The sequence below is a fragment of the Pseudophryne corroboree genome, chromosome 6 (genome assembly GCF_028390025.1).
Source record: "Pseudophryne corroboree isolate aPseCor3 chromosome 6, aPseCor3.hap2, whole genome shotgun sequence".
Taxonomy (NCBI): domain Eukaryota; kingdom Metazoa; phylum Chordata; class Amphibia; order Anura; family Myobatrachidae; genus Pseudophryne; species Pseudophryne corroboree.
In genome coordinates this window covers 572,609,541-572,633,019 of record NC_086449.1, presented here as the reverse complement: position 1 = coordinate 572,633,019, position 23,479 = coordinate 572,609,541, and the positions used below count along the sequence as shown (strand labels likewise).

The following is a 23,479-nucleotide window of genomic DNA, read 5'->3' as shown; positions in this document are numbered from 1 at the left end:
CCTGTGTCCCAGTTTCAGCTGCCCTGTAGCTTACCATACTTTCCCTTTAAACGGAGACTCTAATGAATTATACAGGATCAGTGGCAGGCAGACTTCAAGGCTGCATTTCACCTGGTTTTAATCAGCCGCAGAAACTGTGTAATCTATGAGTATCCTGGTGTAAAGGGATGGCACGGTAAGCCTACCTATAGTGAACCTAACTCTGCAGCAATAGTTAATGCAAAACTTTGAAAACGCTGGAAGAGATGACTAATTACAAAGTGCTGTGTTATATCCCTTTTCCAACAGCCGCACACATTAAATACGGAGTTAGTCGTTTTTCAAGTGACCATATATTTCTCTGACGTCCTAGTGGATGCTGGGTACTCCGTAAGGACCATGGGGTATAGACGGGCTCCGCAGGAGACTGGGCACTCTTAAAGGAAAGATTAGGTACTATATCTGGTGTGCACTGGCTCCTCCCTCTATGCCCCTCCTCCAGACCTCAGTTAGTATCTGTGCCCGGCCAGAGCTGGATGCACCCTAGGGGCTCTCCTGAGCTTCCCAGAAAAGAAAGTATTTGTTAGGTTTTTTATTTTCAGTGAGATCTGCTGGCAACAGACTCACTGCTACGTGGGACTGAGGGGAGAGAAGCGAACCTACCTGCTTGCAGCTAGCTTGGGCTTCTAAGGCTACTGGACACCATTAGCTCCAGAGGGATCGAACACAGGCCCAGTCCTCGGTCGTCCGGTCCCGGAGCCGCGCCGCCGTCCCCCTTGCAGAGCCAGAAGAACGAAGAGAAGTTGAAAATCGGCGGCTGAAGACTCCGGTCTTCATTAAGGTAGCGCACAGCACTGCAGCTGTGCGCCATTGCTCCCTTAGCACACCACACACTCTGGTCACTGATGGGTGCAATTAGATTACCTTACTTGGCGAGAAGCACATAATACAGTCTGATAAACTGTATATGTGCATTAACCCCCGCCATTAAAGTACATAAAAGGACAGAAGCCTGCCGCTGAGGGGGCCGGGCCTTCTTCCTCAGCACACCGGCGCCATTTTCTCTTCACAGCTCAGCTGGAAGGAAGCTCCCCAGGCTCTCCCCTGCAGTATCCTGGTACACAAAGGGTAAAAAAGAGAGGGGGGGCTGCACATAAATTTAGGCGCAAAACTGTGTATATAAGCTGCTATAGGGGAAAAATCACTTAGTATAGTGTACATCCCTGTATTATATAGCATTGTGGTGTGTGCTGGCATACTCTCTCTCTGTCTCTCCAAAGGGCCTTGTGGGGGAACTGTCTTCAAATAGATCATCCCCTGTGTGTGTGGTGTGTAGGTACGCGTGTGTCGACATGTCTGAGGTAAAAGGCTCCTCTAAGGAGGTGATAGAGCGGATATGTGTGTGGGAGGGTGTCTCCGTCGACAACGCCGACACCTGTTTGGATATGTGTAAGTGCTGAGGTAAAATTATTGCACAAAAGGTTAGGGAACAGAAAGGAAATCTACCCTGGTCTGTCCCTATGTCACAGAGTCCTTCAGAGTCTCTCTATGTTCACTATCCAAAATAACAAAGTATCGACACAGAGTTTAACTCCACTGTCGACTACGATAATGCAAAGTTACAGCCAAGAGGGCTAAAAGATATTCAATATATGATTATTGGAATAAAAGATGATTTGCATATCACTGATGACTCATGTCCCTGACACGAGAGTACACATGTTAAGGGGAAGAATGCTGAGGTAAATCTCCCTCCTCTCATGAGGAAAAAGAGCGGGATTCTCCAGACAAGAGACGGCAGCTTCCCACAAGAGAATTCTCAGGCTGTATCCTTTCCCCACTAGGGCCAGGATGTGTTGAGAATCTTCCCCTTGGGTGTCCTGTTTGCACTAGCTATTCTCATGGATCCTGCAGATAGTGTGCACATTCTAGTATACTACCCAGACCGGCGATTGTGTCGGCATGGGTTTATAGCGCTGTGGCAGCGTGGACAGGTACCTTATCAGCAGAGATTGAGACCCTAGTATGCATATAAATATTTTAAGATGCTGTCTTAAGTGATAGATATATAATTATAAAGCATGCCCAAAGGGACATGAGTATACTGGGTCCTAGAGACAAAAGCTATGTCGATTTCTGCTTGACGTGTCCTGTAGAATATACATTGGAGAGATGATGCCGACTTAAGAGGCATATGGAAGGCTGAGGATTGTGTGGAGAAAGGTTCTCGGGCCTGGTCTCCACAGCTATAACTGGTAATTCTGATATTTTGCCTTATATTCCTGCACAGCCTAGGAAAGCACGACATTATTAAATGCAGCTTTTCGAATAAAGAAACAATAAAGTCTGAGGTGCGTCCTTTCTTGTCAGAGCCGGGGGCAGAGGAAAGAAGCTGTACAACACAGCTAGTCCCCAGGAACAGAAGTCCTCCCCGGCCTCTACAAAAATCCACCGCATGTCGCTGGGGCTCCACAGGCGGAGCTAGGCCCGGTGGAGACACGCCTTCGTAAGTTCAGCCACAAGTGGGTTCACTCCCGGTTAGATCCCTGGGCAATAGAAATTGTATCGCAGGGATACAGGCTGGACTGTGAGAAGATGCCCCCTCACCGAGGACCCGGCGGGCTTCCCCCCAAGAGAGGGAGCAAGTGTTAACTGCAATTCGTAAATTGTATCTTCAACAGGTGGTGGTCAAGGGTCCCCTCCTTCAACAAGAGGGTGTTATTATTCGACCATGTTATAATACCGAAACCAGACGCTTCGGTTAGACCCATATTGTATTAAAATCCCTGAACATATACCTGAAAAGGTTCAGGTTCAAGATGGAATCGCTAAGAGCGGTCATTGCAAGCCTGAAATGAATCGGGACATAAGGGATGCATACCTTCGTGTCCCCATTTATCCACCTCATCAGGCGTACTTCAGAATTGCGGTACGGGATTGTCATTACCAATTTCACCAAGGTAATGGCGGATATGAGGGTGCTCCTGCGGAAGCAATGTGTCACTATTATCACATACTTGGATGATCTCCTCATAAAAGCGAGATCAAGAGAGCAGTTGCTGGACAGCGTATCACCTTCTCTGGAAGTGAAACGGCAACACGACTGGATTCTATATATTCCGAAGTCGCAGTTGGTTCCTACAGCTCATCTGCCTCGCCTAGGCATGATCCTAGACACAGACCAGAAGAGGGTTTATCTCCCGATAGAGAGAGCTCAGGAGCTCATGACACTGGTCAGGAATCCATTGAAAACCAAAACAGGTGTCAGTGCATCACTGCACTCGAGTCCTGGGAAGGGTGATGGCATCATACGAGGCCATCCCCTTCGGCTGGTTCCATGCAAGGACAATGGAACTTACTGGACAAGTGGTCCGGATCACATCTTCAGATGCATCGGTTAATCACCCTATCCCCCAGGGCCAGGGTGTCTCTCCTGTGGTGGCTGCGGAGTGCTCACCTTCTCGAGGGCCGCAGATTCGGCATTCCGGACTGGGTCCTGGTGACCACGGATGCAAGCCTCCGAGGGTGGGGGGCAGTTACACAGGGAAGTAAATTCCAAGGTTTGTGGTCAAGCCAACAGACTTGCCTTCACATCAATATCCTGGAACTAAGGGCCATATACAACGCCCTAAGTCAAGCGGAGTTCCTGCTTCGCGACCAACCGGTTCTGATCCAGTCAGACCGCAGGGGCTCATGTAAACCGCCAGGGCGGCACAAGGAGCAGGGTGGCAAGGGTAGAAGCCACCAGAATTCTTCGCTGGGCGGAGAATCAAGTAAGCGCACTGTCAGCAGTGTTCATTCCGGGAGTGGACACGACCTCCACCCGGGAAAACGGTGACTTCATCAGGAAGTCTTCACGCAGTTTTGCAAATTGATGGAAACTGCCTCAGGTGGACTACATGGCGTCCCACCTCAATAAAAAGATAAAAAAGGTTTTACGCTGGGTCAAGGGACTCTCAGGCGATAGCTGTGGTCGCACTAGTAACACCGTGGGTGTTCCAGTCGGTCTATATATTCCCTCCTCTTCCTCTCAGACCCAAGGGCTGAGAATTGTAATAAACGGAGGAGTGTGAACAATATTCTTTGCTCCGGATTGGCCAAGAAGGACTCGGTACCCGGAACTGCAAGAAATGCTCTGAGGACCCATGGCCTCTGCCTCTCAGTCAGGACATGTTGCAACAGGGACCCTGTCTGATCCAAGACTTACCGCTGCTGCGTTGGACGGCATGGCGGTTGACCGCCGGATCCTAGCGGAAAAGGGCATTCCGGATGCAGTTATTCCTACGCTGATAAAGGCTAGGAAAGACGTGACAGCAAGACTTTTTCACTGTATATGGCGAAAATAGGTTGCTTGGTGTGTGGCCGGGAAGGCCCTACAGAGGAATTCCAGGGAAGTCGATTCCTGCACTTCCTACAGTCAGGAGTGACTATGGGCCTAAAATTAGGATCCATAAAGGCCAAGATTTCGGCCCTATCCCTTTTTCTCTTAAAAAGAATTGGCTTCACTGCCTGAAGTTCAGACGTTGTTACAGGGGTGCTGCATATTCAGCCCCTTTTGTGCCTCCAGTGGCACTTTGGGATTTTAACGTGTGTTGGATTCCTAAAATCCCACTGGTTTGAGCCACTTAAAACCGTGGAGCTAAAATATCTCACGTGGAAAGTGGTCATGCTTTTGGCCTTAGCTTGGACAAGGCGTGTGTCAGAATTGGCGGCTTTGTCATGTAAAAGCCCATATCTGATCTTCCATATGGAAAGGGCAGAATGGAGGACTCGTCCCCAATTTCTCCCTAAGGTGGTATCATCGTTTCATTTGAACCAACCTATTGTGGTGCCTGCGGCTACTAGGGACTTGGAGGATTCCAAGTTGCTGGACGTAGTCCGGGCCCTGAAACTTTGTTTCCAGGACGGCTAGAGTCAGAAAAACTGACTCGCTATTTATCCTGCATGCACCCAACAAGCTGGGTGCTCCTGCTTCAAAGCAAACTATTGCTCGCTGGATCTGTAGCACGATTCAGCTTGCACATTCTGCGGCTGGACTGCCGCATCCTAAATTAGTAAAAGCCCATTCCACGAGGAAGGTGGGCTCTTCTTGGGCGGCTGCCCGAGGGGTCTCGGCTTTACAACTTTGCCGAGCTGCTACTTGGTCGGGTTCAAACACTTTTGCAAAATTCTACAAGTTTGATACCCTGGCTGAGGAGGACCTTGAGTTTGCTCATTCGGTGCTGCAGAGTCATCCGCACTCTCCCGCCCGTTTGGGAGCTTTGGTATAATCCCCATGGTCCTTACAGAGTACCCAGCATCCACTAGGACGTCAGAGAAAATAAGAATTTACTCACCGGTAATTCTATTTCTCGTAGTCCGTAGTGGATGCTGGGAGCCCGTCCCAAGTGCGGACTCTCTGCAATACATGTATATAGTTATTGCTTAACTAAAGGGTTATTGTATGAGCCATCTGTTGAGAGAGGCTCAGTTATTGTTCATACTGTTAACTGGGTATAGTTATCACGAGTTGTACGGTGTGATTGGTGTGGCTGGTATGAGTCTTACCCTGGATTCCAAATCCTTTCCTAGTAATGTCAGCTCTTCCGGGCACAGTTTCCCTAACTGAGGTCTGGAGGAGGGGCATAGAGGGAGGAGCCAGTGCACACCAGATATAGTACCTAATCTTTCTTTTAAGAGTGCCCAGTCTCCTGCGGAGCCCGTCTATACCCCATGGTCCTTACGGAGTACCCAGCATCCACTACGGACTACGAGAAATAGAATTACCGGTGAGTAAATTCTTATTTTTAGTGTGCATTATTAGCATTTAGCTCACTATCTGATCTTACAGGTCATCCTGCAGGCAGTGATATACAGTATACAGCAGCTGCCCCGGGGGTCGTAGCAGAGTGCCTGGCAGGCTCATGAGCAGCTCAGCACTCAATATGGCAGATCAATGGAATGGGTTTATAGTCGAGGACAATATACATAAATGAGGGCTGCAGGTGTACTTCAGGTACCATCTCCATCCTGGCAACGCCGGGTATCCCAGATAGTTTTAAATAAACATTCTTAACCTAATTCAATCATATAAATATAATAAAAAATGCCAATTTCTGGGCAGTGTTTGGAATAAATATTAGCCAGTTAAATAGTTTATTTCTACAAATTAACAAGTTTTTCCATTTTATTGCAAAAGTAGTGACACTGTGCATCAATTCTACATGTAGCCTGGTTCTCCTAATTCACCCCTTTAGCAAGTTCTGACTTCTTTCCTCTACAAATAAATGCTGGCCCACAAATCGTTGTGCTTAGGCCTTAGTCATAAAATCGGGCGTATATGTGCAAAGCTTGTGATGTCTGTGCGTTTGCACTGAGCTATGGCACTTCACTAAATGACCCTTACTGGCACAATATGGCACTGTCTCTACCTCACCTTATGTTTTTGTGCTGTTGTGCATTATGTAGTGGTGAAAGCAGAGTTGCAATATCCTTCTGTTATTAGAAGCTGGGCAGGTCAATTATTTGTTGAATGCGGAGTAAGGCTTAAGATGCTCCGAATGTATCACTATAAATTAATAAGATTATAAAGCACTAATGATACCTTAAATAAAGCAGTCCCAATGTCCCTTTATCGTCAGGGGTTCATTAAGATGTGAATGATGCTGCTTGAAGAAGCTGTAGGGAAAAGTTGTAATTGATGGGGTTGACCAAAATGGTAGTGAGCCGGTCATTGAGGTGACCTTGTTATGTTACTAGCATGCACCTTCCCAGATGGAAACGCAGATGGGCAGGTAAAGTGTTTGAATACTTTTTTCATACACGTTTCTGCTTACTGTCTGAAGATTGGAGCTTTTGCTGGAACTTTGGGTCTAATTCAGACCTGATCGTAGCTGCACTGTTACGATCAGCCACCCGGACATGCGGTGGTATGCCCAGCACAGGGCTAGTCTGCCCTGCGGCAATGCTAGCACACCCGGCGAGTAGGTCCCTAACTGCGCAGCATTGCTGCGCTGTTAGGCGTCTTTTCGCCATGTCACGCAGCCGCCGCGGCCAGCCCTTGCACGGTCCGGGCACACCTGCGTTGCCCGGACCGCGCCGCCCCAAACGGTGGCCCAACGCAGCCAGCCCGCCCCCTCCCGCACAGCGAATGCCTCTGCCTGTCAACCAGGTAGAGGCGATCGCATCTCTGGCATGCGCCGGCGCACTGCAGCACATGCGCAGTTCAGACCTGATTGCCCGCTGTGCGAAAACGCACAGCAGCGATAGGGTCTGAATTAGCCCCTTTATTCCTGTGTGATCACATAGTTTAAATGATAGAAAGATGATTGTTTTGTAAGGTTAGTATTGCCTATGTACTGCTATATTGTTTGTTTGCCAATATAGCATCTAATGTGTTGTACAGTGATTTGTTACCTGTGTATACTAATGTCTACTTGTTACTTCTCTTATATTACACATAGTATAGTACACCATAGCATTAAATAATACTGGCTCTCTGTAGGATCTTTGTATTATGTATATATGATATCTATCTTCATTTATTTGAAATTCGTATTTGTGATGCCTGGTCCCTACCATTTGTCGAGATTAATTCCTGCTATATAGTACAGGTTGAGTCTCCCTTATCCAAAATGCTTGGGACCAGAGGTATTTTAGATATCGGACTTTTCCGTATTTTGGAATAATTGCATACCACAATGAGATATCATGGCGATGGGACCTAAATCTAAGCACAGGATGCATTTATGTTACATATACACCTTATACACATAGCCTGAAGGTAATTTTAGCCAATATTTTTTATAACTTTGTGCATTAAACAAAGTGTGTGTACATTCACACAATTCATTTATGATTCATATACACCTTATACACACAGCCTGAAGGTCATTTAATACAATATTTTTAATAACTTTGTGTATTAAACAAAGTTTGTGTACATTGAGCCATCAAAAAACAAAGGTTTCACTATCTCACTCTCACTCAAAAAAGTCCGTATTTCGGAATATTTGGATATGGGATACTCAACCTGTATATTGGATATGCATATACAGTACACCTTGACTGAGCTTCTGAGTTGTGCTAGCAAAGCTTGGCTTTATCCTTTACTGTCCTCTTCTCCGCATTGGCGCTCTCTAATACTGCAATAATGCACACTCTTGCCACAGTACATTGAGTGCACAATAACAGGTTTATTCTTTAGTTGTCTTCTCTTACATGTACTATAAGCACTGAGTAACTAGAAGATGATGGCAGTGTAGAGCATTGCACTACCAGATATAATTTAGAAACTTTGAGTAAGATGATTTGAAGGGTTTTCTCTTGCCCATAAAGTCAAACATCTTCCTGTATACATCTTTAAAGTTATTCCACACCAACTCAATACAGGTTTCAGACTGACCATTTCAGATTGGAATGAAATTTGGTATAATAAATGCTGCCATGTGTGTACAGAAAACCCAACTTCTTCGGCTGATATGTTTAACGGTTTTGAATTCCTGTATGTGCCTTTTTTAAAGCTCCAGTTTTTTCACAAAAATGTGTTGTTGACATTTTTTTTTCAACTGCACTTGCAGTTCACCTAATTAAGCTAGAGAATTGGACAATGTCTCATTTTAAACCTCTTTTTATGGGCTTTCATATGATATATAACACAGCAGTATGTTTCCATAAACATTCAAACACAAAACTTTGCTTTTCTCAAAAAGCCAGTATTTTTTAAAAATAAAAAAAATACTCATACTGTTTTTTCCACTTCACTACATAAGATACTCCACATGGACGACTCCTTCCAAACACTCGTGAAGAGAAACGTGCATTGTTTGTTGATTTTTTAAATAAAATTTTCATGAATCACTCAAAAATGAAAGCTTTTGATTCCAAAATAAAACTTTGTAGATGTTAACTATTTTTTGGAGTTTTTTCCAAAAATGTAAAATATTGGCTTTTTGATAATCTAAATTTTGTGTAAAATTTTTAGAATTTTTGATTATTTTTTTACGGAAACATACTGCTGTGTTATAGATCATATGAAAGCCAATAAAAAGAGGTTTAAAATGAGACCTCGCCCAACTCTAGCTCAATTAGGTGAGCTGCAAGTGCAATTTAATTTTTTTTAACATCAAATATTTAGTGAAAAAATTTGCAGCTTTAAAGACATATAAAGCTTAAAATTCGAGTGTTTTCTTTACACCCATGGCAACATTTCTGATACCAAATTTCATTACAATCTGAAATGCTCAGTCTGAAACCTGTGTTGATTTGTTGCGGAATAACCCTTATACAATTTGGTGAACTAGTATTGAGTAAAATCGGACAGTGACTCTCTCACAACTATGCAGAGCTGTGGTTTTGTGCCATGTGTTTACTTAACCTTTCATTGTTCTCATGGCTGAATGACCAGACCTGTATAGCCAAACTCAATTTCTCTGAATTCTGGCTGTATGATTTGAGCGTTAAGATCCCTATCCAGATTGATTTAGTTAATCTGGGAATTATAGAGATCAGGTTTGTATCCCTATTGGTGAATACTGTTGATAGGTATGAGCCCACAAGTGTGGCAGCCTCTACCCAATGAGATCTAAATTGGACCACTAACCCACTTGTGTAACCAGTTTAACTGGTTTCCCATGAATGCTACCTTTTATTTGGTGTTCCCGATTGAGATGTCTCTTTGGGGCTGTAAAATTTCCTTTTAATAATGGAAAAACATTTTCTGCTCATTTTATAACATTGTCAGATAAGAGAGAAACAAAAAAATTCTGTGCAGTTCAGAACATACAATTAACATGGATTTTGGTTTCACACAGGGATTGTCTTGCGTTTTGCACAGAACCTGTGTTTGCAAGCTTAGCGAATGTTCTTGGTAGCTGGGACAATCTTCCATCCCCACTTCCTGCTGATATTAAGGATCATAAACTATATGATGTGGAGACAAAATACGGGCTGCTTCAGGTAAGGACACGTCTAACAGAACAATAAACATAATCCCATTTATTCTTTGTTTGGATTCATGAGGTGAATGAGTAGAGGACATTTTCTGTGTGTGTGGAATAATGCATGTGAGAGAGGAGTAAACAGCTTATTTGTTTAGCTGCCGACTTATAGTTCAGGGACTGCAGGTGGTCACTACCAGAACATTAGGCAGCTATACAAATAATAGAACATTATTTAATTCACAAGTACACTGCTTTCGATAATAGATCATCCTAATTTTCTACTTAAGAGGCAAGAGTTTATTTAGAGCAGGCATGTCCAAACTGCGGCCCTCCAGCTGTTGTGAAACTACATATCCCAGTATGCCCTGACACAGTTTTGCTGTCAGAGAATGCCAAAGCTGTGTCAAGGCATACTGGGATGTCAACAGCTGGAGGGCCGCAGTTTGGACATTCCTGATTTAGAGCATTCCTTTTAAACTGGAAGCTATGATTATCAGAAACCTGTAGTTTATCTATCTCCATTCTAAATTATCTGCTGTGTATTCTATATACAAGAATAGCTGCTTATTGCCGGTAGTATAAAAATCAGAGACCACCATCAATAATATGTGTAATTCTGTGAAGTGGCTATAGTATATAACCTATCGTGTGTGTGTGTGTGTGTGTGTGTGTGTGTGTGTGTGTGTGTGTGTGTGTATATATATATATATATATATATGTATATGTATATATGTATATATATATATATATATGTGTGTGTGTGTGTATATATATATATGTGTGTGTATATTTATGTATATGTGTATATATGTATATGTGTGTGTGTATATATATATATATATATATATATATATATGTGTGTGTGTATATTTATGTATATGTGTATATATGTATATGTGTGTGTGTGTGTATATATATATATATATATATATATATGTGTGTGTGTGTATATATATATATATGTATATTTATATATATATATGTGTATATATATATATATATATATATGTGTGTGTGTGTGTGTGTGTGTGTGTGTGTGTGTGTGTGTGTGTGTATGTATATGTATGTGTATATGTATATATATATATATATAGTATCCCAATAAAGATGACAGCGGCACTCAGGGTTTTGTAAACATGCAAAAGTTGTATTCAAAACGTGAATAAATAAGCCGACGTTTCGGGGCTTACCCGCCACCTTGACAAAGGGGCGGGTAAGCCCCGAAACGTCGGCTTATTTATTCACGTTTTGAATACAACTTTTGCATGTTTACAAAACCCTGAGTGCCGCTGTCATCTTTATTGGGATACTGCACATTGTTACCAGGAGGCACCAGGGTCACGAGTGGCCATCAGGAGGAGTGCCGGTCCACATCTGCCATATATATATATATATATATATATATATATATATATATATATATATATATATATATATATATATATATATATATATACACACACACACGCATCATAGCGGTTATATATCCCATTATATGATAATAGAACTGGTGCATGGTAAATCCATTTTCACGAGATGCCCTTATCTCTCTGCACTCTTTCTTTTTTTTTTTTTCAAACTATTTTTATTACAATCTCACATCGTACAGAATAAGTAAGCAGCATTTCGAGACATGAAATAAAGTATATAGTTAACATTGTACAATATAATGTACATTATACAAAATCCTCCTAACAGGAGACAGGGAGTTACATATTATTCAGTCTCATATAATACCAGGTAGAGATCAAAACATATTTTCAAACTTTTCCTCATATAAAAACTTTTATACCCTTCCAAGAAAGGGAACATGTGTATAACTAGTGATATCAGGGAATTTATAGTGTGTTTTAATTACCAAAGCGGAGTAGATTATAGATGAAAAGGGATGGATCAATTATCGATTCTCCATTAGTAAAGACAAATTATCCAAAAAATCCCTAAACTTATATAAAATACCTAAAACATAAGAAAATAAACTAACATGTAATGCCTACTATGGGACACGAGCCGTCGATCCATCCACAGTACAATCTTCCCAAATCGGGGGCCTATATTTCCAATCAACCCGGTACACAATTGAATATAGAAGGGAGTGGAGAGGGGTCCAGAGAAGAAGAGAAAGGGTAAGTTAGATGTTCAAGGGGTTAGGGTGGTCTATAGCGTGGAGGAGGTACCATGAGGTAGATTGAAAGCATTTGTCAATGGCCTGTTTAGTATGTAAGGGGAGTGCCAAAATGTAGGTGTTCCAACATTGGAACAAGGCAGGGGTGAGCCTCTCCTTATGGATAGAGGTCTCCAGCCAGTCCATGGTGAATAAAAAAAATAGTCTAGAGGTCACCATCGATATATTAGGAGGTATGTTGTGGATCCACTGTTGTAAGATTGCCTTCCTGCCAGCTGCTGATAGTATCATAAGCAGTTTTTTGTTAGACCTATGGATGTCAGGCTGGTCAGTCAAACATCCGAACAGTGCCCAGGAGGTAGTGCAACTAAAGGATATGCCTAAGGACGTGGTTCCATAGTGATGCACCTCATGCCAAAACTGTGACACCAGAGCGCAATCCCAGAAGCAATGGAAGAGGTCGGCCCCCTCCATTAGGCATTTGGTGCATTTACTGTCTTCTGAGATGCCCATCAAAGATCGGCGTTTAGGTGAGATGTATGCCCTATGGAGCATTTTATAGGCCATTTCTTGGTAGGAGCTTGCAGGAATAAGCTTCAAGGTCAGTTGAAAGTGATTTAAGAGGGATTCAGGGGTGACCGTTGGGATGTGGGAGGACCATTGGGACAGCTCCGGAAGGTCCGCGTCTGGGATAAGTTCAAGACGGATACATGTATAAATGGTTGATATAGAGTAGCAGGTTGATTGGAGTAGTGTGTCTAGAGAGTTAAGAAAGTCGATCCCTGTCAATTTAGATAGTACAGTTTTAAGATAGTGTATTGCCTGGAAATAGGCAAACTCGTGGTGAGGAGGCAGGCCGTATTTCTCTCGCGCCTCCGTGAAAGACAGCGGGGCGCGAGAGGAGTTAAGCAGGTTGCGTAGGTTGCGGATGCCAAGAGAGTGCCAGGAAGTGAAAGGCTGTAGAGCCCCCCCCTCCTGAAACTCTAGGTTGCCGATAAGGGGCAGTGAAAGTGAGTATAAATATTGAAGTTTGAGCGATTTCCTCGCCATTTTCCACGCCTGTATTATGGGGAGTAGTAATAAATTAGTGGTAATATGTAAGGCCAATTTGGAGGGCTTGGCATGGAGAAGATAACTGAGGGATAAGGGAGCACATAGTTGAGAATCTAGGCTGGAATCTGTGTAATAATTATTGTTTCCAAGCCAATCCATAGCAATGCGTAAGAGGCACGCAAGATTGTATTGCTTAATATCAGGTAGATTGATTCCCCCTCTAGGTACCGTCTGGGATAGTTTTTTCATGCTAATCCTTGGGCGTTTACCAGCCCAGATGTATTTGGAGATAGAGGTATTCAGAGAAGATAAGTCCGACTTAGATAATAATAGGGGGGGTCATCTGTAAAACATAGAGGAGCTTTGGGAAGCTGGCCATCTTAAATAGGTTACATCTCCCTAGTATATTAAGGGGGAGGGATTGCCAGAGGCCAAGTTCAGTTCTAATCTTATGTAGGACCGGAGTGATATTAAGCCTATATAGGTGGCAGGGATGAGCAGGGAGTGCAACGCCTAGAAAGGTAATATGTGTATTCGCCTATTTAAAGGGAAAGGTGGTCCCCCAACCCAGTCTCGCCTGTCCATATATGGCCAACGCCTCCGACTTACTATAATTAATGGTAAACCCTGCGAAAGAGGAGAAACGATCAGTCACGGCAATTAGCTGCGGGATTGTACGGTGAGGATCTGACATAAAAAGGAGGAGGTCGTCTGCGAATGCCACTACCTTTAATTCCTGTGTTCCCACAGCAATGCCCTTATAGTTCTTGTGTAACAGAATATGGCGTATAAGGGGTTCCAGTGCCAAATCAAAAAGGAGGGGAGATAAGGGGCATCCTTGCCTAGTGCCTCTTTCCAACGCAAAGGATGGAGATGTCACATTGTTGACTAAGACCTGCGCCACTGGATTGGTATATAAGGTCTGTACCAAGTTGCAAAACGCTGTGCCAAACCCCTGATGGGCGAGCACTCGAGATAGGTGAGGCCAGGCAATTTTATCAAATGCCTTCTCTGCGTCTAAATTTATAATTGTTATTTTTGGCCTGGCTAAAGCGGGTGTAAGATATCGCAGTTAGGGCCGCCCGCACTCCCCGTGTGGATTGTCTACCCTTGACAAATCCCATCTGTGCGGGTGAGATAAGATGGGGTAAGTTTGCTTGCAACCTATTAGCTATGATTTTAGTCAAGATTTTAAAGTCTTGATTGAGGAGTGAAATGGGGCGGTATGACCCCACCTGGGTAGGATCTTTACCAGGTTTTGCTAGTACTATAAGCTTGGCTTCGTTAAAACGGAGGGGATTCTCCCCTGTTGTTAGGATATGGTTATATAATCGTGTTAATATGGGGAGAATATCGGTATCTAGCACCTTATAAAATTCAGCGCTAAAGCCGTCAGGGCCAGGGCTCTTGCCATTAGGGAGGGACTTAATGGTGGCCCGCACCTCCTCATCAGTTATGGGAGCATCCAACGAGTCCCTCTCTTCTGACTCCAGCTTCGGTAACTGAGCCTCATCAAGGAATAATTGACCATCAGTTGCGTTATCACTGTCGGTAGTATATAGGGACTTATAGAAACGCATAAAAGCCGAGCAGATGTCAGTGGGATCAGAAAGAACACCTCCAGAGCTGTGCAACGAGTCAACCCATGTTTTGTTTCGGGGCCCCCTAACCAAGTTGGCCACGAGCTTACCGGACTTATTCCCCCACCTGTGAAATCTGTTCCTGCCGTAATCGTAACTGATCTGGGCCTGTTCAGTGAGAAAGGTATCATAAATTTGTTTTGCCATGAGGTACGTCTCTTTATGAGTAGGGCTATCGCTTTGTTTGTATGTGCGATATGCAAGTGTGAGAGCCGCACTAAATTCCTGCAATTTTGTGTTAAACTTCTTGCGCTTAGAATTGACATAGGAAATAATATGGCCACGCAGGACTGCCTTAGAGGCCCCCCAAAAAAGTGGAGTGTTAGATTCTTGGTCCAGGTTGTCAGTAGTATAATTATGCCAGGTGTGTTTAAGATGTAATAAGAAATCTTCCGAGTGTGTGAGATATGCTGGGAATCTCCAACATTTAGATATGTTCTGGGGCAGGGATAAATGTAGAGACAAGATAATGGGGGCGTGGTCCGAAATAATGATGTCCTTAATTGAGGTGTGGGTAACTTTAAAAAAGAGGTGTTTGGATAAAAATAGATAGTCAATGCGGGAGTGACTAGAGTGTGGGTGTGAATAGAAAGAATAATCTCGCTGAAGGGGATTATGTATACGCCAAGGGTCTAATAGGGTAAGTTGAGAACAAAGAGAGGAAAGCAGAGTAGAGGAGGGCCCGGGTCTTTTGGTACTAACCCCTGACCTATCCATGGATGGATCAACGACCGTGTTAAAATCTCCCCCTAGGATTAAGTTCTGGCCGCCCCAGGACAAAACTCTCTGAAGGATATCTGCAAAAAAGAGATTGTTAGAACCAGTAGGTGCATATAAATTCAGAAAGGTGTATATCACATTGTCAATAGAGACATCTAGAAAGATAAATCTGCCCTCAGGGTCGATATATTTTTTAAGGATGGAGAATTGGAGATTCTTATGAAAGAGGATGGCAACACCTCTGGTCTTATTGGTGTAAGGGGCAGATACGCATTCCCCAATCCAAGGGGCTCTCAATGACATAGGAGAATTATGCACCCAGTGTGTTTCTTGTAGAAGCACAACTTGAGGGGATAAGCGAGAGAGATGAGCAGCTACCTTCTTGCGTTTAATGGGGCTATTGAGACCCTCCACATTCCAAGAAACTATATTAAAATCTAAAAGTGGGGTTGTCACCGGGGTTGAGGTCTGAGAAACAGCATGGTCAGCCATGCTATCCTACCCCCGTAGATGGAAAATAGAATATCAAAATCATATAGGTGAAACGGTGCCCCCCCCCCCGTCCCAGTGAGCAAGGAGGGGCCAACCTATGGAGGATCGAGACACATTATCCCAGCAGGCAGAACAAACAGACAAACAAACAGATAAAAATATCAAACTAACAGACATGAAACAATGGGCGGCAGAGCCTCCAGCATGCGCAAATAGCATGCCTAAGTCATATCCCGAACATTGTGTGACCTATTGATTAAAGCAGTTGTAAAGATATGCAAGCTTTAAGTGAGGGTGGACAGTCAAGTGTCAGGGTGTGCAAAATGGGTCTTTGCCGCCATCGGATCGTCAAAGAAGCATGGTTTTCCATTGACAAAGACCCGAAGACGGGCAGGGTATAACAGTGAGTACTTGACGTTGTCTTCAAACAGTCGCTTGCATATCGGAGCGAACTCTCTGCGCTTGTTGGCGACATGAGTGGAGAAGTCCTGGAAAATGAGCAGCCTTTCTCCCTTATAGAGGAGGTTCTCTGACTTTCGGTAGTGGTCTAAGAGCCTGGCTTTATCCGCGTCGTTTAGAATCCGTAGGATAACAGGTCTAGGGCGTGCCGCGGATTCTCTGCGTTCAGGGCCAATCCTGTGTGCCCTTTCAATGGCCAAAGGTGAGCCCTGAAGGTCCATACCTAATTTGTCGGGCAGCCAGTTGGATAGAAGGTCTAGCAGCGCGTGGCCCCTCACTGACTCCGGGATGCCCACCACCCTCAGGTTGTTTCGACGGCTCCGATTCTCCAAGTCGTCGAGTTTTTCCGTGAGGCCTTTGATTTCTGTGGTCTGGGTCTTTATAGTAGACTGTGCTGCTTGTAGATCATCCTCCAATGTTGAAACCCTCTGCTCGACTTCATCCAAACGGCTACTGTGTTGAGTCAGCTGGGCTAAGGTGGAATCAATAGCTTCTTTAATGCCCGCCAGTTTTTCGTCTAAGAGAGGTCCAAGAACCGCAGCAATGTCGGTGGGTTTCATTTTAGGCGGTTTAGTGGTTGTAGCGTTAGTACGTTTTCTTTGGGATCGAGATCGGGTGGTGGAGCAATCGGAGTCAGAAGAATTTCTGTGGGACGTGTCCTCGCGTGTGCCTGAAATAGGACCAGTCGAGGACATTGGAGTGGATACCAGGAATTTCTCCATATGAGGTCGCTAGAAATAGATATGTAGAGTAGAAGCCATGTAGGGCGCAGTGAGTAGTTTAATGAGGGTCACATCAGCGTCGGGAGGGTATTGGAAAGTTACATTGCTATGAAGATAGCAGGCATGTCAGGACGTTGCGGGTCAGATTTGCCAGAAACAACGTGTTAGAGGTGTCACAGTGTGACACTCCAGAACGCCACAGCAGCGTGATGTATATGTCAAAAGGCTCGGGGTGAGGTAGCGGGAGCCAGGCATCCACAGCGACGAGTCCGTAGCCTCCAGGCTCAGCAGATGGCGGCAGGGCTGTTAAAGTTTGCACCTGTTGTTTCAAGGCGTAATATAATGACTCCCCTCCGGCCGCCAAACAGGAGACATGAGAATAGGCAGAATTATAGGAATATATGTATAGTGGCTGTGAGTTGTCTAATCTAGAAGTCGCCACAAGAGGGAGCTAGAGTTACAGCCATTTCTAGCCATGGAGTGAGAAGAGTGTTGTGCCAGTCACAAGATGGCCGCCGCCTGTCAGTGAGACACGTATCCTCCGGAGGTCCCCCGGTCGTTAAACCCCGCCAGTGAGGGGGGAGATCTTTCATGCGAGGATGTGTGAGGCGGGGGTCGGAGGGCAGGCGCCCGGAGATTGGCAAAGCAGAACCTAAAGTCCGGGCGGCGCCAACCACAAGATGGCCGCCGGCCGCCAGTCACACGCGTCCCGGCCTCTACCTCCCGCAGATCGTCCGGTCACCGGTCTCCCGTGAGGGCCAGTGTCTGATGGGTGAGTTCTCAGGTGCCAGGGAGCGCCGCTCAGGTGGGGGAGGGAGTTCGCAGAGTCGCCGCACCGGGTCCAACGGATCGACTGCTCCACTCCAAAATCGAGGCCCCGGCTTCTGGGGCGGAGGTAGGCCGCAATCCGCAGGGGGCAACGCAGGCCCCCCCCGATTCCGCAGCCTCGACCTCCGGGTGCAGGGTGATGTAGCAGGGCTTAGGGAACTGTTTCCTTGCAGGTGGGCCCCCAAAATCAGCTTAGGGATTTGTTTTAATGTACTGCTGGCCGGAGCTCTGCAGGAACCCGACTTCTCCCGATGCCAGCCAGGCCACGCCCCCTCTGCACTCTTTCTATATTTTACTAAGAATTCTAATCTAAAGCAGAGTGCACAGTAGAGCAATGTGTACCCAGACAATATGGTGGACGACAGGCCAACACATCGTATCCACTGTACACATCCATAGATTGTAAGCTTGCGAGCAGGGCCTTCCTACCTCTATGACTGTTTGTTATTACCCAGTCATTGTGTCCAGTTATAAAGCGCAACGGAATTTTCTGTGCTATAAGAAACTGTTTATAAATACATAATAATCAGACTGATGTAATGAAGGACTGAGTGATCCCTCATTCCTTCCTTCATTACACTGTACAGCGCCACATGCGATATCATCGAGTTGGCCACGCAGCACATTCGACCGGAAGATATAGCTAACAACCGCGGGAGCGCACAGATTGACCGTACACACTGAGCGACATATCGGCCCGATATTGCTCTAGTGTGTACCCATCTTTAGAATAGACATTTTACTTTTGCTTGTGTATTAAGTTAAATTGCATACATTTTCCTTTTCAAGTGCACTACGATTAAACAGCCTCTGCTCTATCCGTCTCTCCCTGTAATATTATTGGCTGTTAGTAGTAATATAGAATATGTTAGACATGTTATCCTAAATATAATGTGTTTCCCCGAAATATAGTGCTGAATGAAAGGAGATGGAGGCTTCACAACAGACAGCAGATTTATCAGTCCTGAAGATAGAAGTGTGCCACTGCAGCATTTGCAAGATGATTCAGGCTCTCGTATACAGGCTAGGGCAACAAGTACTGATTTTCTTGATGCCATAGCCTTATTAATCAGGGAGAGCAGGCTCAGTGATATAGATATATCTAGGCACCTGTAGGTAGGTAGATATAGATTTGTTTATCTGTTGATCTATTGGACTCTCCTTCAGCACCCTCCATCATGTACACTTATGGCAATGGAGTGCTTCCTCTATCCTAATGAGTTCATCCAGCTGATTGTAGTCTTGCATTCACTCAAAGCACAAAAGTGTCCTGTAAGGGTAGCCCAATGGTTTTTTGTGTTTTTTTATTTTTATTTACTGCATGTTTTTAGTTCACGTTGTATTTTTGGGGAGAAAACTTGCAGTGTTCTAATGGAGAAAGCGAATAGCTGTCCTGATAGGCTTCTGGTAGTAATTGCAGCTAAAGATGCTTCTACCAAGTGTTCTACAAGGAAGTTGCATACTGTTATTTTCTGTCTGTTTTGTATTTCCAGTTATTTAGGGAGAAACCATTTTGTAACCATGCTGCAATAACATTTTTATGTGTAACACCTCATGGGGGTTAATATGTTAGGGAGCCAATGACTATCTCTCACCTTGTATTTGGTGAACAAGCCGAGAGTTATTCTTTAAATATGTATATACATTCCCTAATGTTTAACCCAGTTGTCTAAAGTTGACCACACAAATCAGTCCTGATAAATCTAATTCTAAAGGGATATCATCTGATTCCTCCAAATGTTTATAGTTGGTGAAGGTATGGATTTTTAACAACCAAGACAATTTGGATGAATCCAAATGATATCCATTGGATAAACCATATGTTAAAGCTGATAAATAGCTGTACTTGTTTCATGGATCACATGAAAGCGACATGTTTTATTTGTTACTCTTTATTGACACATTTGTCTAGCTTACGCATTTTTTCCAGTTTAATACAAATGTGGCTTGGGTTTGTCATCCCACAAACTGCAATAAGGGCTCTTTCTGGTACTTAAACTCGTTTCATAACCTACTGTTTATTCCTAGGTTTCGGAGGGCTTGTCATTTTTACATAGCAGCGTCAAGATGATCCATTCCAACCTCACAGCAGAAAATATAATATTAAACAAAAGTGGAGCTTGGAAAATAATGGGGTTTGACTTCTGCAATCCATCAGTAAATCCAACAGAACAAGAGGTAATTGTGAAGAGCAATTTGATGGGCAGAACTAAAAATTTCAATAAATAACATTGCTTTTTATAAGATACTGAGGCGTAGTCCTGAAATCTTCCAATGACTTCAAAGCTTTTTTGCTTACAATAATCATCGCTGTCATTTGTTTATGTTGCACCACTCAAGTAAGCAGCTATGTACAGAGAATAGAAAATCTTTTACATTAGCCCTTGGTGCATTGAAGCTCCCTAGTTTTTTTTTTTTTTTTTTTTTGCAGGATTCCCAATATGCAATAATTTTATCTTGTGTATCAATTTCCCATTGCTCTCTCATCCATGGGGGACACTGGAGCAACAATGGGGGGTATAGCAGCCTTGTAAAATGACTTACCTAATTTTCAGCCTGTTAATACAAAGTCTTTTTTTTTTTTTCATTTGATATGAAGGCCACTGATACACCTTGGGGTGTGGAGTGTGCCATACCAGGAACAGGCTCTAAATTCAAAGTAAACTTGTTTCGGGGTTCCAGCATCTGCATTTCGACTGCAAGGATCCTAACCTGATTTCCCGAAAAAAGGGTATGGCCAAAAAAAAAAAAAAAGTAGAAAGTTTGGCGTACCTACTCCACGGGTTGAGTAGAAAAGTTGTCATAATGTCGACATGAGAATGTAGAAACATCGTAATGTCGACATTGACCATGTCAACATTCATCATTTAGACCAGAGGTTCTCAAACTCGGTCCTCGGGAGCCCACACAGTGCATGTTTTGCAGGTCTCCTCACAGAATCGCAAGTGAAATAATTAGCTCCACCTGTGGACCTTTTAAAATGTGTCAGTGAGTAATTAATACACCTGTGCACCTGCTGGGTTACCTGCAAAACATGCACTGTGTGGGCTCCCGAGGACCGAGTTTGAGAACCTCTGATTTAGACAGTGATGGAATGTCAACATTTACCTGCTGGCAGCTGCAGTGGTTCCAGGAGCTTATTCCAGGTCCTGGTGATCATGTGACGGTCACTTTCATGTCAGATCTCCAAACCTCTGGCATTCCCTGGGAGTATTTCTTGACTATCCCAGACCTTAAACACACCCCTAACCCTCCCTCTAATGCCTATTCCTACTCCAAGCCTAACCCTAGCCCTCCCATCTGCAGCCTACCTGTAATGTCAACATTCTGATACTGTTGACATGTTACGTGTTGACATAACTCTTGACATTTTGGTGTGGACATTATGAATGTCATCTTTGACTTTTGACTACATTCCTGACCCCACAGTCCTGTTACCAATGTGACCTAACATTTTACATAGCACCAAGACCAGAGTTGTTTTGCAAGCTAAAATATAACATAGAAATCCATTTGCTAGACTAACATGATTTCTAGTGCTGGCCATCCATGTGATCTAACTTCCAAAATTGCAGCTTATGACCTGAAAATAGCCTCGGTGCACGATTATAGTCAGATGGAAATTAATCTGTTCCGTAAGCTCTCCCAAGCAGGGCCTTCTTCCCTCGTGCTTTTCCTTCCCTCACTTATACCATCATCTCTTCTCCACTGCATACAACTGCAGCAAACCCTTGCGTTCTGCCACCCTGCTACCTATTTGGGGATTAGGACTTCTTATGCAGCAATGTTTATAAACCTTGTCCATGTACTGCAATGTTCTGTGCTGTAAGTCACTTTTTCTTGTTTTATTCGTACTGTTTATGTACTTTTTAAAGCGCTGCAGACCGCTTGTGGCACCATATAAATAAAGGATAATAATAATTGTACTAGTGGGTAAATTTAGTTAGGGCATGACTGCTGAGTGCAGATGCCATCTGAGGGTATTCACAGCAGTGACCCAACCACTCAGCCTGAGGGACTGAGCATCTGGATATAAGTTTGGCAAAATTGGACAGTAGTTGCCAGGATAATCCTATGTGTGGCCTTTTTAAAAGTCTCAATTTATCTTTTTCTCTAAGGGGGAAGTCCATTGTTTTCGCCAGCGGCTGTCACTGCCGGGCACCTGACGGAGCAATTCAATTGTTGCTCCGTTCCAACGCGAACAGCTACCTCCTGAGGTGGTGAGCAAAAATGAGGAAAATTTGACCTGTTTGGCTGCCTAAACAGCAATTTTCTTGTCGCGTCCAGAACTTTAGTCAATCAGCACATTTAAAAAAAGAAATACAATGGAATAGCACCCCCCAATCTCCTGTCACTATAGACAGAAGATCGGGTGCGCATGAACAATTGAATGTGTGTATCTCTAGGCCGCAAACATGCAGTTCTTCTGTGTTGCTATAGAACACTAACTACATGTGCCCCTCTTTTTCCAGACAAAGTTTTCGTGTAAAGAATGGGATCCTAACTTACCTCCGCTGTGTTTACCGAATCCGGAATACTTGGCACCTGAATACATACTGTCAGTAAGCTGTGACCCAGCCAGTGACATGTACTCACTCGGTGTAATCATACATGCTGTTTATAACAAAGGGAAAACCATCTTTGAAATCAATAAACAAGACATTTATAAAAGCTTTAGCAGACAACTGGACCAGGTAAATCCTCTTTGATGGTAATCGGTTGTAGTATTTTTGGTTTGCACAGTGTTTGATTAGTACTTCCACTTCAAAATGAAACTAATCCTACGTGTACTTCTAGAGCTAATTACCGTCTGTGTATCACAAACTGAGTGAGAATGGATGGAAGGAGAACTCTATCCTGTGTATTTCATCACAGGCAAATTTCTATTTCAGGAGGAAAAACATCTTTCAGGCGTCCAGATTATTTTTGTGATGAAAGTATAGTTGGATAAAAGGGCTAAACTGTGATTTGTTATTACTGGAAGTCTGCCACATAATAAATGGAGCATTACACCTAAATACAGAGCAGTGTAAGGACTTAGTGTGGGCCAGTGTTGGACTGGGTCATGAAGGGCCAACCGGGGGCAGCTTTGGTATGGGCCAATGCTTAGGGGTGTGGCCTCTTGTTCAAAATATCTAGGAAATACTGATAGTGGATGCATGATAATGTGCCAGATTGATAACAGCAGTGCCCTGTAGATAATACACCGTAGTCCTGTGCAGTATAAAGGTAGCATATATTATGTATAATTCAATCACACAGTCTGGAACCTGATCCCTAGAAGAGAGGGTGTGCCCTCAGGCAGTTGGGCCCACTGGGGTTTCCGCTGTACTCCTGTTGGCCAGTTTGACCCTGGCCTGGGCACAGCATAATGTCCTCCTAGACTTCCACCAATGTGCACAGACGTGGGTATCTGTTTGTAGAAATAGTTGAGCAGAATGAGAGATGCCAGTTGCAAACTACATTATGCCTAGTTTTATGTAACCATGAAACAAATGTAAGTTCACTTTTGTGGAATGAGATTATTGACAGTAGATAAAG

At 43.9% G+C, this 23,479-nt stretch overlaps 1 protein-coding gene across 5 annotated transcripts in view; it reads left to right on the top strand.

Moving 5' to 3' along the window:
* Positions 1-23,479, top strand: part of SCYL2 (SCY1 like pseudokinase 2) — a 158,511-nt gene that overhangs the window by 52,249 nt on the left and 82,783 nt on the right. For all 5 annotated transcript variants that reach the window (XM_063927837.1, XM_063927836.1, XM_063927835.1 and 2 more), the window contains 3 exons: positions 9,771-9,915; positions 19,967-20,116; positions 22,411-22,632. In XM_063927837.1, the coding sequence (XP_063783907.1) occupies positions 9,771-9,915; positions 19,967-20,116; positions 22,411-22,632 (517 nt within the window). The remainder of the gene's footprint in view (positions 1-9,770; positions 9,916-19,966; positions 20,117-22,410; positions 22,633-23,479) is intronic.